Source organism: Salmo salar, chromosome 05 (genome assembly GCF_965601325.2).
Source record: "Salmo salar chromosome 05, fSalSal1, whole genome shotgun sequence".
NCBI classification, from domain to species: Eukaryota; Metazoa; Chordata; class Actinopteri; order Salmoniformes; family Salmonidae; genus Salmo; species Salmo salar.
The window spans coordinates 59,512,827-59,528,694 of NC_138295.1; the positions used below are offsets into that span (position 1 = coordinate 59,512,827).

General features: G+C 44.9%; 1 protein-coding gene across 4 annotated transcripts in view; it reads left to right on the forward strand.

Moving 5' to 3' along the window:
• The window catches only part of LOC106605281 (ras/Rap GTPase-activating protein SynGAP-like), a 111,169-nt gene that overhangs the window by 68,394 nt on the left and 26,907 nt on the right, over window positions 1-15,868 (forward strand). For 3 of the 4 annotated variants that reach the window (XM_082975320.1, XM_082975319.1, XM_082975321.1), the window contains 12 exons: window positions 1,305-1,458; window positions 2,044-2,142; window positions 3,926-4,165; window positions 4,413-4,742; window positions 6,487-6,631; window positions 6,753-6,897; window positions 7,100-7,336; window positions 7,599-7,800; window positions 8,122-8,330; window positions 8,634-8,847; window positions 9,257-9,793; window positions 9,994-10,440. In XM_082975320.1, the coding sequence (XP_082831446.1) occupies window positions 1,305-1,458; window positions 2,044-2,142; window positions 3,926-4,165; window positions 4,413-4,742; window positions 6,487-6,631; window positions 6,753-6,897; window positions 7,100-7,336; window positions 7,599-7,800; window positions 8,122-8,330; window positions 8,634-8,847; window positions 9,257-9,793; window positions 9,994-10,440 (2,959 nt within the window). Of the gene's footprint in view, window positions 1-1,304; window positions 1,459-2,043; window positions 2,143-3,925; window positions 4,166-4,412; window positions 4,743-6,486; window positions 6,632-6,752; window positions 6,898-7,099; window positions 7,337-7,598; window positions 7,801-8,100; window positions 8,331-8,633; window positions 8,848-9,196; window positions 9,794-9,993; window positions 10,441-15,868 lie in introns of all 4 variants that reach the window. The other variant, XM_082975322.1, reaches the window with a different exon arrangement.

Consider the following 15,868-nt stretch of genomic DNA (forward strand, 5'->3'; position numbering starts at 1 on the left):
AACCACTCATCAACTGCAGGAGCTTCAGTCCGGCTGAAAACCCAGAACACACTGGAAGGGGCTCAAACCAGTGGAGGTGTGACGGGCAGAGTACGCCCACAACTCACTACGTGGAAGGAATCGAGGGGGTGGGGTACTGTCACATCTACTCCCGCTCCTTCCCTCCTCTCTCCTGACAGCTGTGGCCCATTGCAACGCCCGCTCAGGTAGCAGAAAAATAACCGTGGCAACCTTGGAACTCTCGGTGGTGGGGCTCCCATCTGGTGCGTAAAGTAGAGGGAGCACTGAAGTAGGAAGCCACGGCATTTAGATGGGGTGCCGTCAATTTATCCGGGAGGAACAAACGGTCATCGCTGACCTGAGTGGGTTGCTGAATGGGCTGTTGTCCTGGCTCGCTGGGTCGACTGGTTGTAGAGTATCCTCCGCTAGTTGACGGCAACGCCTCCCGGGTATGTTCGAGATGTCGCACACTGCGAAGAACCTCTTCCATAGCCGTCCCCATTTGTGCCAGCTGGTCATGCTGTTGACGTAGAAGGTATCCCTGCTTGTCGACCGTCTGGGAGATATTGTTTTCCTGCTGCTTCCATTGTTGGAGTCAGTGATGCTTCATGATGACGTGCAGGTGCACGTAATGTTTGATGGTGGGTGTGCGTAATGATGGATCCTAGGATCGGTGGTTAGTATACGGGCGACGTCGAATGCCGGAGGGGAGGAGCAGGAGTAGACGTGACAATCAAGGCACAAGGCGAGACCCAGATGCAGACACAGGAGGCAGATGGTTGGAGTTTTACAATGTTTAATAATCCAAAGGGGTAGGCAAGAGAATGGTTGGCAAAAGGTCAAAACCAGATCAGAGTCCAGGACGTACAGAGTGGCAGACAGGCTCGTGGTCAAGGCAGGCAGAAAGGTCAGGCAGGCGAGTCCAGAAACAGGCAAGGGTCAAAACCAGGAGAACTAGAAAAAGAGAATAGCAAAAGGAGTACGGGAAAAACACGCTGGTTGACTTGACTAAACATACAAGACGAACTGACACAGAGAGACAGGAAACACAGGGATAAATAGACTGGGGATAATAAGCGACACCTGGAGGGGGTGGAGACAATCACAGGAACAGGTGAAACAGATTAGGGCATGACAGTGACATGTTCTAAAACTTTTGACCGGTAGTGTATATGTGGCTGTTTGGTTGTGGGAGAGTTACCCTTTATAACCACAGTTCAGAATGCTGTGTACTGTATCCTTGATGCTGTGTAATGTATGGGACTCACTCTGCTCCTCTCACTGTGTCTCTGCTCCCCACCCAGAACGCGCCTGATGCAGAGCTTCAAAGAGTCCCACTCCCATGAGTCCTTGCTGTCTCCCAGCAGCGCAGCTGAGGCGCTGGACCTCACCCTGGACGAGGACGCCATCATCAAGCCCGTCCACAGCAGCATCCTGGGACAGGAGTACTGTTTCGAGGTGAGGCTGACACGACACACACACACACGATGAACACAGATAGCGCTACTAATTAAACCTCGGTTCAAATACTAATTGAAATGATTTCAAATCACTTTGCTGGGCTTGATTGAGCTTGCCTGGTGCAATGGAACCAATAGAAGAAAAGAAAGTTCAAATCCTGCCCATCTGCCACTCCAGGCAGGCTAAAGCAAACACATGAACACATATTAAAGATTTCAAATAGCATTTGAACCCAGGTCTGTCTACTATTGTTACTAATGCTACTAATGTTGGGTAGAAGTCTCTCCATTGGAATCAACAAAAGGATTTATTGAATAAGGCTGGGATTTTTTAAAATCTAGTTATCTGTGGAAAAGATATCAAACTGAAAGCCAACAGGCAGCTCGAAATGAGCTCATGTCCCAAGTTGATTTGTCACAGAAATTTGTTGTGAAAACGGCTTTCCCTGCATGGCTCACTTTCCCATAGCCGACGTGTACATGACACAAGTCTCTATGATTAAAGGACGTTGTTATGCCACTTGTCATCTTCTCCCAAGTTGCTAATGGTTGTGGCTGTTGATGTTACCGTTGGTAACCTCAGGTGACTACGGCTTCAGGAACCAAGTGCTTTGCATGTCGCTCGGGTGCAGAGAGAGACAAATGGATCGAGAATCTTCAGAGAGCTGTCAAACCCAACAAGGTGGGGAAACAAGGACGAGAAATTAAGTTACTTCTCTGTCTGTCAGTGCTTCTCTCCTTCTCCCCTGTCTTCAATATGTCTGTGTCAATATGAGCATTTCCTCATTTTGTTTACTGTAACCTCCATGTGCTCTCTGTTTGTCTATATCTGTAATGTATAGTCATCAAATACAGTACATATTAAAACACAGCACTTCTACACTATCATCAGAGTTAAATAAAGAACTAAAAAGACGCAAACTCAGGACTTTAGATGCGGTTGATTAAAACAGATCTTCTAATTTCAGCTCAGCTTGATCTCCTAGGTCTCCATAATAGCCCCCCCCCCCTCTTATCAAAAGAGACATTACGCGAGACAGATAACTGCTCTTGATGGCAGCAAGGGAGCTGCAGTTATTAAGGCAAACCGAGAGGAAACATCAGCCCGAGTGGATTGACTCATCCAGATGCTGTGACTGCAGGGTTCCTGGCTGAATCACGGGGCTCCAAGGACTCGACACGGGGCTCCAAAATATCCTCTGCACCCTCATGAATCTCCAACCAGATAAATGATGGGAGAGATAAGACGAGGTGCGATGTCGATAGAGACCAGGATGTTCATTAAGTTTCGCAAACCGTCGCTGGGCAGACAGCCGCTCTCGATTCTTCTTCCTATTGAAATTCATGATGAACGGCTGAAAGGGTTGTATCGGCGGACGTCCACATTTATTGTCAGGCGGCATACCAATGGAGTACTTAAGATATAACATCTTTGGAAAATTGGTGATATACTTAGCAATCTAAATTCGGTATTAAGAGCTGAGCTAAGCCGGGGCTGAGCGATCCAGTGGCATTTCAGACTAGTTAAAATGACTTACCCCTGACTAAAACATCACTCTGTGCAATCTGCACAGCACGCTCTCCTCCCATGGGGGGATTTCAGACATAGTTGGCTCTTTGTAAACATGTTCAGAAAATGCAGCTCTCTGCTGCAACATTACCAATCACACATCCACTTTCTGTCTCTCATGCCTCCAGTACATATGTGTTATCTAATTTATCTCCATCCGTATGTGTGCATTTTGTTCTTAGACTGTTCTTAATCAGTGGTGGAAAAGGTACTGAATTGTCATACTGGAGTAAAAGTAAAAATACCTTAATAGAAAATGACTCAAGTAAAAGTGAAAGTCACCCAGTAAAATACGACTTGAGTAAAAGTATTTCGTTTTAAATATACTTAAGTATCAAAAGTAAATGAAATTGCTCAAATATACTTCAGTATCAAAAGTAAAAGTATAAACCATTTCAAATTCCTTATATTAAGCAATCATGATGGCACAATTGTATTTTTTTATTGACGAATAGCCAGGGGCACGCTCCAACACTCAGACATAATTTACAAACTAAGCATTTGTGTTTAGTGAGTCCGCCAGAAAATAGGTAGTAGGGAGGACCAGGGATGTTCTCTTGATAAGTGTGTGAATTGGACCATTTTCATGTCAAAATGTCACGAGTAGTTTTGGTTGTCAGGGTACATGTATGGAGTAAAAAGTACATTATTTTATTTTGGAATGTACTGTAGTGAAGTTAAATATAAATAGTGAAATACAGATACCCCAAAAAACTACTTAAGTAGTACTTTAAAGTATTTTTACTTAAGTACTTTACACCACTGTTCTTAACCCACTCAACCCTCCCTCTCTCTCCCTTTGGCTTTCTTTTTCTCTTTGGTCTTTTTCCCTTTGGTTTTCTTTCCTCCCTGTTCTGCCTTGTCCTTTTGCCACCCTCTCTTTGCCCCTCTTCAGGACAACAGTCGGAGGGTGGACAACGTGCTGAAACTCTGGATCATTGAGGCGCGGGAGCTTCCCGCCAAGAAGCGCTACTACTGCGAACTTTGTCTGGACGACATGCTTTACGCACGCACCACCAGCAAGCCCCGGACTGACACCGTGTTCTGGGGTGAGCACTTTGAGTTCAACAACTTGCCAGCCGTCCGCAACCTACGCCTTCATCTCTACAAGGAGACTGACAAGAAGAGACGCAAGGTGAAGGGACAACTCTCTCACCAGTGTACAAAACTGGTTAAAATTACATTTTTGCAGACTGGTTAAAGCACTGCTGGGGTTTAATGACAGCAACTTGCCCAATGATTAAGATGAATAAATATACTTTAGTTTCATTTACTATTGTCTTCTTCTCCTCTTTCTTAATGGCCCAGGCCCCATAACTCTTGACCACAAAATCCCACATTAAGTTTCTCTGATTTATGCCTTATTTCCCCTCTTCTATTAGGAAAAGAGCACATACCTGGGACTGGTCAGTATCCCTATCTCCAGCATCACGGGCCGACAGTTTGTGGAGCAGTGGTACCCTGTCATCCAGCCTAGCGTCCTGGCCAAGGGTCAAGCAGGGGGCAAGATCATCAATGCCTCCCTACGCCTCAAGTCCCGTTACCAGACCATGAGTATCCTGCCCATGGAGCTGTACAAGGAGTTTGCCGAGTATGTTACCAATAACTACCGGACTTTGTGTGCGGTGCTGGAGCCTCTACTGAGCGTGAAGAGTAAAGAAGAGGTGGCCTGTGCGCTGGTCCACATACTACAGAGCACGGGGAAAGCAAAGGTAAGTATTGGCATGAAACATTAAACAAGTTGTTATTTCAGTAGTACACGGTACAATGCAAGGTCATATTCCTGTATACACCTCACTGTATCCTGTGTATATACCAGATAAATGCTGTTTATGATTTGATAACATAATATCGATGGCACCTTATATTAATTCAACCGCCGCAAATCACCATGATCTGTTGACTTCGGCTGCTAAATGGGGGGGGGGGGGGGGGGGGCATTACTGACAAATAGATCAGTGCCATAACCGTATTCTTTAAATACATAGGATGTGGTGTTGCGATGTAACCAGTGTAACATGTGTCATTCTAATGTAACCATTCTATTACTTGATGGCCCATGTTCTACCAATATGTCATGCAGACGAGCCATTGTTTACTTTACTGACCACACTGGATATTCATTCAGTCCTTGAAGTTGGGCAGTTCATGGTAGGACTCAATGCCATGCTATGTAGGTAATGTGCTGAACAGGCAAACATTGCTTCCATTGGTCGATTACCAATCAAATTATTATTGAATCACAAAACATAACAAAACATTCCATAGCATATTTTTACCTCCCTTTTGGATTTTTCCACAACCACAACTTCTACAACCTCAGGTTCCTTTCGAAATCTCCACCAGTATCTCCCTGAGAAATAAATGTTTGTGTGATGTCACTGTACCGGATGTATAGCTAGATGATGCATTGTTTGGGTGTGCCTAGGTTGAAAATGCTGTCAACCATCTAGCTAGCTAGCATTATCATCTACAAACCACACACACTATCATGTCAACGATCTGCATATCCAGCGTTATGTAACTTAGCTAACGTTAGCTAGTTGAAATAAAGGCATTGGGCATCTTGTGTGGTTTATGCAGTGTATACATGATGTAGTTAGTTATCATTAGATTCTTTGAGTACAAAACAGTCCAAATACAAAAGATGTCGGCTAGCTAGCTAAGTAGCCATGTTAGAAAGCTTGAACATTGAACACACTAAGGTTAGCAGCTAATGTAGCTAAAAAACACAGGCTAAAAACGCAACCCAACATTTACCTACCTGTTCATGAGAATGGTGGCCATTTCGGCATCACTCTTCCACCTTTCAAAATTAATTCCTATATTTATCCGGTTCCTGGATTGGTCATGAGCAGTCTTTTTCTCGCTTCTTTTTCTCTTTTGGGGTCGAGTTGATTCAGATCCAAGAAGAGAATAATGCTTGTTTCTGTCTACATTTTCTGAAAATGCTGACCCTGCTACCAGGACAGTTTATCTGCAAACAAGTTAGCTAGCATGTTGGCTTCCTCTGCTCTGTATTTGTTTCTGGCGGCTGTAGCTTGCAAGTGACTTTCACTTCCTCTCCAGCTCCGGAGCATGGCAGCAGGGTCGTTCGAGTAGACAGGATTTAGTGCAAAGACACACCTTGCCCAGAAGGCCAGCCCAAGGCGGTTCAGGGCTCAATCCCCTTGTTTTCGTTCAAAGTGAAAACACAACAGAAGAAGTAGGGCGGCATGGGGGCGCCCACAACCTGCGGATTCTATCTTTAAGACACTATGAACTACAAAATGAACATTAGTTTGACTACTTCTTGGTTTTCTTACCAAACCATAAGCCAAAAGAGATAACAAATTACATTCTGACCTGAGAAGAGGCGTTATATCCTCAAAATTGAATTTGAGAGTACCCAATAGATTATAATTGAATGTTTTAAAAAGAAAGTCTATGCTATGTTGACGTTTTGTTTTTTCCCAGGATTTTCTTTCGGACATGGCGATGTGTGAGGTAGATAGATTCATTGACCGAGAACACCTTATCTTCAGAGAGAACACTCTGGCCACCAAAGCCATAGAAGAGTACCTCAAGCTGATTGGACATAAGTACCTCAAGGATGCAATAGGTGTGGCCTTCGAATGCTTCACATTAATCACTCAATATATGTTGTTGAACTGTTCTTGTTGTGATATATTCATTATCTTTCTGTGTTTGCCTAATGGTCAGTGATATTGTGCTTGTTTCAGGGGAGTTCATAAGGGCACTGTACGAATCAGAAGAGAACTGCGAGGTGGACCCCATGAGGACACCACCCTCTGTCCTTCCAGATCACCAAGCCAATCTCCGCATGTGCTGCGAACTAGCACTCTGCAAAATCGTCAACTCCCATTGGTCAGTAGATGACATATGAGTGCGTACTCTTTTTTTCATTTAAGTAGGATTACTCCTGAGCCACAGCACCCAAAGATTTATTTACAGAATTTTGATTGTTGAACACCAGATTTGCATTCAGTAGTTGGGATACACTGCCTGACTAAAACAGAATATCCTATCAAATGATAATAACACACTGAATATTTGTATCTCTCTGCAGTGTGTTTCCTCGAGAGCTGAAGGAGGTGTTTGCCTCGTGGAGGGTGCGCTGTGCGGAGAGGGGGAGGGAGGACATCGCAGACCGCCTAATCAGTGGCTCCCTTTTCCTGCGCTTCCTGTGTCCGGCCGTCATGTCCCCTTCCCTGTTCAACCTGACCCAGGAGTACCCAGACGAGCAGACGTCACGCACGCTCACCCTCATCTCCAAAGTGGTGCAGAACCTGGCCAACTTCTCCAAGTCAGTTCATTCATTCACTACAACTTATAATGTTATGCTTATGCTAAAACTTTTGTAATATTTTGAGTATTTTTCCGGGACACAGATTAAGCCTAATCCTGGACTAAAAAGCTTGCTCAATGTAGATTCTCCATTGAAAGTGCTAATTAGTTATTAATCCAGGGTGGGCTAATTCTGTGTCCGGGAAACCAGCCAATGATGTAATCTCTGTGAGTATACAGCATTTTGACTCTTCTTCTCTCTCTCTCTCTCACTCCCTCAGGTTTGGTATGAAAGAGGAGTACATGTGCTTCATGAATGAGTTCTTAGAGATGGAGTGGGGCTCCATGCAACAGTTCCTTTATGAGATCTCCAACCTGGACAGTGTGAGCAACGCGGGGGGCTTCGAGGGCTACATCGACCTGGGCAGGGAGCTGTCCATACTGCACAGCCTCCTCTGGGAGGTCATGGCCCAGCTCAGCAAGGTAGGGAGGATCAGGGTAAATATTAACAATATAACCTCTACAATATATGACCAATAAAAAAAGTTATACAAGTTATAGATAACTAATGTGGTGTTATTCAATAATGATTGAGTCCAATTAGGAATCAGTACAATAAAATAACTATGTGTGGTATTGACACACCAGTAATCTGAAAGTATGAGTCAGTAGAATGAATGGAATGATTAAGTATACTTGCAATTTTCAAGGATAAGATACTTTTAAAAAATTGACCATTTGAATGCTTTTCCTATTGTCATTGCTAACTTGTATTCATGTCAGTCTTCTAACCCTAACCCACAGGATGCCATTATCAAACTGGGTCCCTTGCCCCGCCTCTTGAATGACATCAGCATGGCCCTGCGTAACCCCCACCTGCAGAGGCAGCCCAGCCACCAGAACCAGACAGATAGAGTCCATGAGAGACAGACGGAGAGGCTGCTCTCACGACCCAGCTTCCACAGGGGAGTCTCCTCGGAGTTCCAGAATCTCATGATGAAGGATCTCAACAGGTAGTGCCCTGGCTTTATTTAATCCTATGGGCCTATTTCCTGGAAACAGATTAAGTATAGTCCTGGACAAAAAAACACGTTGAATGGAGAATTTCCGTTGAACATACTTTTTTGTCTAGGATTAGGTTTAATCTGTGTTGGGGAAACCAGCCCTAGGAGGATGGTTGGTTGGTTGGTGCGTTTGTTAAAGTTTTGCCTTTCCCGCCATAAGGCTGTAGTTGGGTTGTGCCAAACTTGTAATACACCTATAACCTTGTCATCGTCTTCTCCAATCTGTTGCCATGTGTTGTTGCCTTTCTTAAGCTCCATAGATATCACTCGCTTGCCTTCCCCTACATCTGGTGTGTCCAGTGGGGGGGTCATGCCGTCTCGTGCTCATGCTCAGCTGAGTTTCCAAGAGCGCGATCACCCACATCGAGCCTCCAAAGACGTTTTCTATGTAACCCGCCCTCCCTTGGCCCGATCCAGCCCTGCCTACTGCACCAGTAGCTCCGATATCACTGAGCCAGACCACAAGGTTAGTTGAATTCTAGAGTTTTGATAGCATTAAATGTAATTAAGATCTGTTAGGAGCCATGTTCTACAGGAAACTATGTGAACTGCACATCTCCTTTCCATGTGGTAGCCAAGTCTGGCAGACGACTGCAGGATAGTATGGCAGCTGTGCGTTCATAGGAAAATGATGCATGTACCTTAGTGGTAAGTCATGGGACATGCAATTCAGGCATACAACCACCCCTCTCAATAGATAAAACACTTAATCAACGTATTGGCACTTTAGAATTGGGCACACAAGGGTGTTAGCTATATCAATCTAGTCTAGGTGCTCAGTGTCAATAAAGTGTATATCTATGATGGACCTCCAGGACTCCACAATGAACAGCGTGTCTAACCTGCAGTCGGTGGCCATGCTCAACTCCTCCCAGGCCTCCATCACCGGCATGGGCAGCTTCGGAGGGCTCAGCAGCCAGGGTGGAGGAGGCCTGGGCTCGGGCCTGAGCGGCCAGCTCCGGGCCGGGGGCCGCCACTCGGCCGGCTCGGGGGGATCCAGCATGTCAGGGGGCCTACGGCTGAGCCAGTTGAGCCAGATGGGCACCACCACCGACTCGCTGTCCCAGCAGCAGCAGCAGCAGGCCGCCGCCCTGAGATACCCGCTCTCCTTCCAGAACCCCCTGTTTCACCTGGCCACCGGCACTGCAGATGGACCCCACCTTCACCACCAGCACAGCAGGGCCCATCTCCCGCCGCCCCTGCTTCTGGCCCCGGAGCCTGACCACGGTGGCTCGCACCAGGCCTACATCCCCCAGTTCGCCCACGGGGGGTTCTCCCGCAGCGAGGACCTGTCCACCCTAAGGACCGGGGCAGGGCACCTGGGCCAGCCAGCCATTATCCACTCACACAGCTATAGCGACGACTACAGCAGGGCTGATTACGCACGGCGGCAACTGTCCATGCACGGGCAGGTATGGATTAACTTAAGGTCAAGAATGTGTTTACAATCATGTTCTACTTTTGTGCAAATTAGCCTTTTTGTCTCTCCTACATGATAATAATTTAAGTCAACATTTGTTTGTAGCCTACATTAATAGGATTAGCATAATGTAAATATCTGAAACAGTTGGAAGGCCAGGATAACTTGGTGTTCTCTAATTGTCTTTGTTAGGATAATCTTCAACAGCAGATGGGCATGGCCTCTCAGACTGGTACCTCCCATTCCTCCCTGGCCACACCCCCCTCCACAGTCCAGCCCGTGCGCCAGAGCTCCATCGCCCCGCCTTCCGCTCAACGTGTCAAATCCCAGACCTCCCATCAGCTGTCTGTCAGTGCGGCTGCTGCACCCACACCATCCGCTAAGACACGACCGCCCAGTGCCAACCTATCGCCAGAGTCGGGCTACGGAGGTCGGCAACAGGCACCGCGGCAACAGCTGTCGGTCAAAGACAACACAGCCCCTGGACTGCCACACCAGCAGAGCTCTGTCAGGGAGAGCCAGGGCCCCCAGGGGCCACAGGGAGGCACTACAACGACCATACAGCAATCGCAGCAGCAGCAACAGCAACAGCAACAACCACAGCAACAGCACCTGCTTAAACCTTCCATCAGCAAACAGGTATGCAGGCTATTGTACTCTATTGTGTAATTCAATCTACCCTAGAAATCTGACAACAAGCTCATAGCTGTCACTGTTATTTTCTCTCACTCTGAAAAGAGCATTATATAACAATTCCAACACACCTCTCAATTACAGTTCAACCATGCTATCTCTTGCACAGTTGTTTCTGACCAACCCCAGACTCCCAGTGACCTGTATGGTTAAATAGGGCCAAAGGTCACCCCCTCATTTGTGTAGTACACAGTAGTGGTGCATGGGTAAAATCACTGGGGAAGTCAGGAAAAAAAAGCCATATTACAACTTATGTGTTGTGATAATTGCTTTGTTTGCTCTATAACCTGTTAGTTCATATGCCTTGCGACAGTGATATAAAGGCCTAAGGCCGAGATAGTAAGAAGACACAGTGGTAGAATAAATTCAACCACACCTGGTGAAGTCCACAAAGCGTATTGCATGTAACAAACAGTTGCATGATCAAGTTAATGTTTCCGACATTTTCGGACCACTAAACAACTATTGATTTAGAACCACGGAAAGTTACCACAAGACGCAAAGAAAACAGGAGCTGCCTCAACTATTCCAGCACCATTTTTTTTATTTATTCAAAATTTTGGGGTCACTTAGAAATGTCCTTGTTTTTGAAAGAAAAGCAATTTTTTGTCCATTTTAAAATAACATCAAATTGATCCTAAATAGAGTGTAGACATTGTTAATGTTGTAAATGACTGTTGTAGCTGGAAACGACTGATTTTTAATGGATTATCTACATAGGCGTACAGAGGTCCATTATCAGCAACCATCACTCCTGTGTTCCAATGGCACGTTGTGTTAGCTAATCCAAGTTTATCATTTTAAAAGGCTAATTGATCATTAGGAAACCCTTTTGCAATTATGTTAGCACAGCTGAAAACTGTTGTTCTAATTGAAGAAGCAATAACACTGGCCTTCTTTAGACTAGTTGAGTATCTGGAGCATCAGCATTTGTGGGTTCGATTACAGAAGTTTACATACACTTAGGTTGGAGTCATTAAAACTCGTTTTTCAACCAGTCCACCAATTTCTTGTTAACAAACTATAGTTTTGGCAAGTCGGTTAGGACATCTACTTTGTGCATGACACAAGGAATTTTTCCAAAAATAGTTTACAGACAGATTATTTCACTTATAATTCACTGTATCACAATTCCAGTGGGTCACAGGTTTACATAAACTAGGTTGACTGTGCCTTTAAACAGCTTGGACAATTCCAGAAAATGATGTCATGGCTTTAGAAGCTTCTGATAGGCTAATTGACATCATTTGAGTCAATTGGAGGTGTACCTGTGGATGTATTTCAAGGCCTACCTTCAAACTCAGTGCCTCTTTGCTTGACATCATGGGAAAATCAAAAGAAATCAGCCAAGACCTCAGAAAAAAAATTGTAGACCTCCACAAGTCCGGTTCATCCTTGGGAGCAATTTACAAATGCCTGAAGGTACCCCTATCATCTGTACAAACAATAGTACGCAAGTATAAACACCATGGGACCACGCAGCTGTCATACCGCTCAGGAAGGAGATGCGTTCTGTCTCATAGAGATGAACGTACTTTGGTGCAAAAAGTGTAAATCAACCCCAGAACAACAGCAAAGGACCTTGTGAAGATGCTGGAGGAAACAGATACAAAAGTATCTATATCCACAGTAAAACGAGTCCTATATCGCATAACCTGAAAGGCCGCTCAGCAAGGAAGAAGCCACTGCTCCAAAACCGCCATAAAAAAAAACAGAATAAGGTTTGCAACTGCACATGGGGACAAAGATCATACTTTTTGGAGAAATGAAACAAAAATAGAATTGTTTGGCCATAATGACCATCATTATGTTTGGAGGAAAAAGGGGGAAGCTTGCAAGCCGAAGAACACCATCCCAACCGTGAAGCACGGGGGTGGCAGCATCATGTTGTGGGGGTGCTTTGCTGCAGGAGGGACTGGTGCACTTCACAAAATAGATGGCATCATGAGGGAGGAAGATTATGTGGATATATTAAAGCAACATCTCAAGACATCAGTCAGGAAGTTAAAGCTTGGTCGCAAATAGGTCTTCCAAATGAACAATGACCCCAAGCATACTTCCAAAGTTGTGGCAAAATGGCTTAAGGACAACAAAGTCAAGGTATTGGAGTGGCCAACAAAAAGTCCTGACCTCAATCCTATAGAAAATTTGTGGGCAGAATTGAAAAAGCGTAGGCAAGCAAGGAGGCCTACAAACCTGACTCAGTTACACCAGCTTTTTGAGTGCATGTAAACATCTGACCCAAAGGAATTTGAAAGAAATAAAAGCTGAAATAAATAATTCTCTTTACTATTATTCTGACATTTCACATTCTTAAAATGAAATGGTGATCCTGACTGACCTAAGACAGGGAATTTTTACTAGGATTAAATGTCAGGAATTGTGAAAAACTGATTTCAAATGTATTTGGCTAAGGTATATCTAAACTTCCGACTTCAACTATATATATATATATATATATATATATATATATATATATATATATATATACTGCTCAAAAAAAGAAAGGGAACACTTAAACAACACATCCTAGATCTGAATGAAAGAAATAATCTTATTAAAGACTTTTTTCTTTACATAGTTGAATGTGCTGACAACAAAATCACACAAAAATAATCAATGGAAATCCAATTTATCAACCCATGGAGGTCTGGATTTGGAGTCACACTCAAAATTAAAGTGGAAAACCACACTACAGGCTGATCCAACTTTGATGTAATGTCCTTAAAACAAGTCAAAATGAGGCTCAGTAGTGTGTGTGGCCTCCACGTGCCTGTATGACCTCCCTACAACGCCTGGGCATGCTCCTGATGAGGTGGCGGATGGTCTCCTGAGGGATCTCCTCCCAGACCTGGACTAAAGCATCCGCCAACTCCTGGACAGTCTGTGGTGAAACGTGGCGTTGGTGGATGGAGCGAGACATGATGACCCAGATGTGCTCAATTGGATTCAGGTCTGGGGAACGGGCGGGCCAGTCCATAGCATCAATGCCTTCCTCTTGCAGGAACTGCTGACACACTCCAGCCACATGAGGTCTAGCATTGTCTTGCATTAGGAGGAACCCAGGGCCAACCGCACCAGCATATGGTCTCACAAGGGGTCTGAGGATCTCCTCTCGGTACCTAATGGCAGTCAGGCTACCTCTGGCGAGCACATGGAGGGCTGTGCGGCCCCCCAAAGAAATGCCACCCAACACCATGACTGACCCACCGCCAAACCGGTCATGCTGGAGGATGTTGCAGGCAGCAGAACGTTCTCCACGGCGTCTCCAGACTGTCACGTCTGTCACATGTGCTCAGTGTGAACCTGCTTTCATCTGTGAAGAGCACAGGGCGCCAGTGGCGAATTTGACAATCTTGGTGTTCTCTGGCAAATGCCAAACGTCCTGCACGGTGTTGGGCTGTAAGCACAACCCCCACCTGTGGACGTCGGGCCCTCATACCACCCTCATGGAGTCTGTTTCTGACCGTTTGAGCAGACACATGCACATTTGTGGCCTGCTGGAGGTCATTTTGCAGGGCTCGTGTAGTGCTCCTCCTGCTCCTCCTTGCACAAAGGCGGAGGTAGCGGTCCTGCTACTGGGTTGTTGCCCTCCTACGGCCTCCTCCACGTCTCCTGATGTACTGGCCTGTCTCCTGGTAGCGCCTCCATGCTCTGGACACTACGCTGACAGACACAGCAAACCTTCTTGCCACAGCTCGCATTGATGTGCCATCCTGGATGAGCTGCACTACCTGAGCCACTTGTGTGGGTTGTAGACTCCGTCTCAAGCTACTACTAGAGTGAAAGCACCACCAGCATTCAAAAGTGACCAAAACATCAGCCAGGAAACACAGGAACTGAGAAGTGGTCTGTGGTCCCCACCTGCAGAACCAGTCCTTATTGGGGGTGTCTTGCTTGTTGCCTATAATTTCCACCTGTTGTCTATTCTATTTGCACAACAGCATGTGAAATTTATTGTCAATCAGTGTTGCTTCCTAAGTGGACAGTTTGATTTCACAGAAGTGTGATTGACTTGGAGTTACATTGTGTTGTTTAAGTGTTCCCTTTATTTTTTTTTGCAGTATATATATAAATAAATATATATATATATATATATATATATATGACAAAACACACATTACGACGAGACAACACAACACTACATAAAGATAGCCCTAAGACAACAACATAGCAAGGCAGCAACACAGCATGGTAGCAACACAACATAATAACAACATGGTAGCAGCACAAAACATGGTACAAACATTATTGGGCACAGACAACAGCACAAAGGGAAAGAAGGTAGAGACTATACATCAAGCAAGCACAACTGTCAGTAAGAGTGTCCCTGATTGAGTCTTTGAATGAAGAGAAAACATTTCAATATCATCATATCACCTATGCTTAGTCTACTACAGTGACAACTAAAAGATACCAAAAACAATTTAGTCCAATCAACGTAGGCTAAATATAATGTGGCTGTCCATGGTTCTGATTCCTATGTGTGCGTGCATGCGAGTTTGTGCAAGTCTAAAACACATGTTGACTCACCCTACTTGTAGAGAAACGCCAATGCCATCCTCCTCTCTTTCATGTTGATAAAATAGTCTCTCACTCTGTCATACAGTACATGCTTTTATTTTTTGTTGTCCTAGGCTACCTGGCTAAAATGCTTGCTCGCTAGTCTAACTTTCTTTCATGATCAACATTAGCCTTCTACATCTAGCTACATATTGAACTTCCATCCTCTCAGGCCAGGGGCACAATGTATGAATTAATAGTTGGTTCAGAATTGCCGTCATAAGCATTGGCCAGTTCGGAGAATTAAGTAAAACCACAAGTCCAAATCCCTATCTCCATCCATGGCCAATTTAGGAAAGGGCCTACTTTAGCTAGATAGCTCGCCACCGGAGGACAACTACACAACGAGATTCAACAATTCAAGTTGTTTCTCGATACGATTTGATAGGAGTGATGCCAAATCCAAACTGGCTTCCCTTGACATGTATATTTTATGCGCCAGGACCATTCACAGTTGAGCTCACTCAGTTTAGCGCAACGCTGATTGGCTATTATTTAAAAATAATAATAATATCAAGGAAAGCCAAATGCTCGTTGGCTTCCCTTGCATTCAATGCTACGTCCGGCAACAATGTCATACTCTTTTGGCCCAGACAGCATCAGATAGATGGCCTACACATACAGAGACAGAGGGGCAGTGTTTTGCTCGCTCGGATGCTTTCTCCAGTGAGATATATTCAGCCTCTTGCGAATTGAAGGATAATTATGAAACACAGAGAGACGAAAGATAAATGATTTTATCTTTTCTTGTTCAATTGTTGGTGAATGTCTGGCTTCCCTTGGCACCCATAAATACACGCCACTGCTAGTA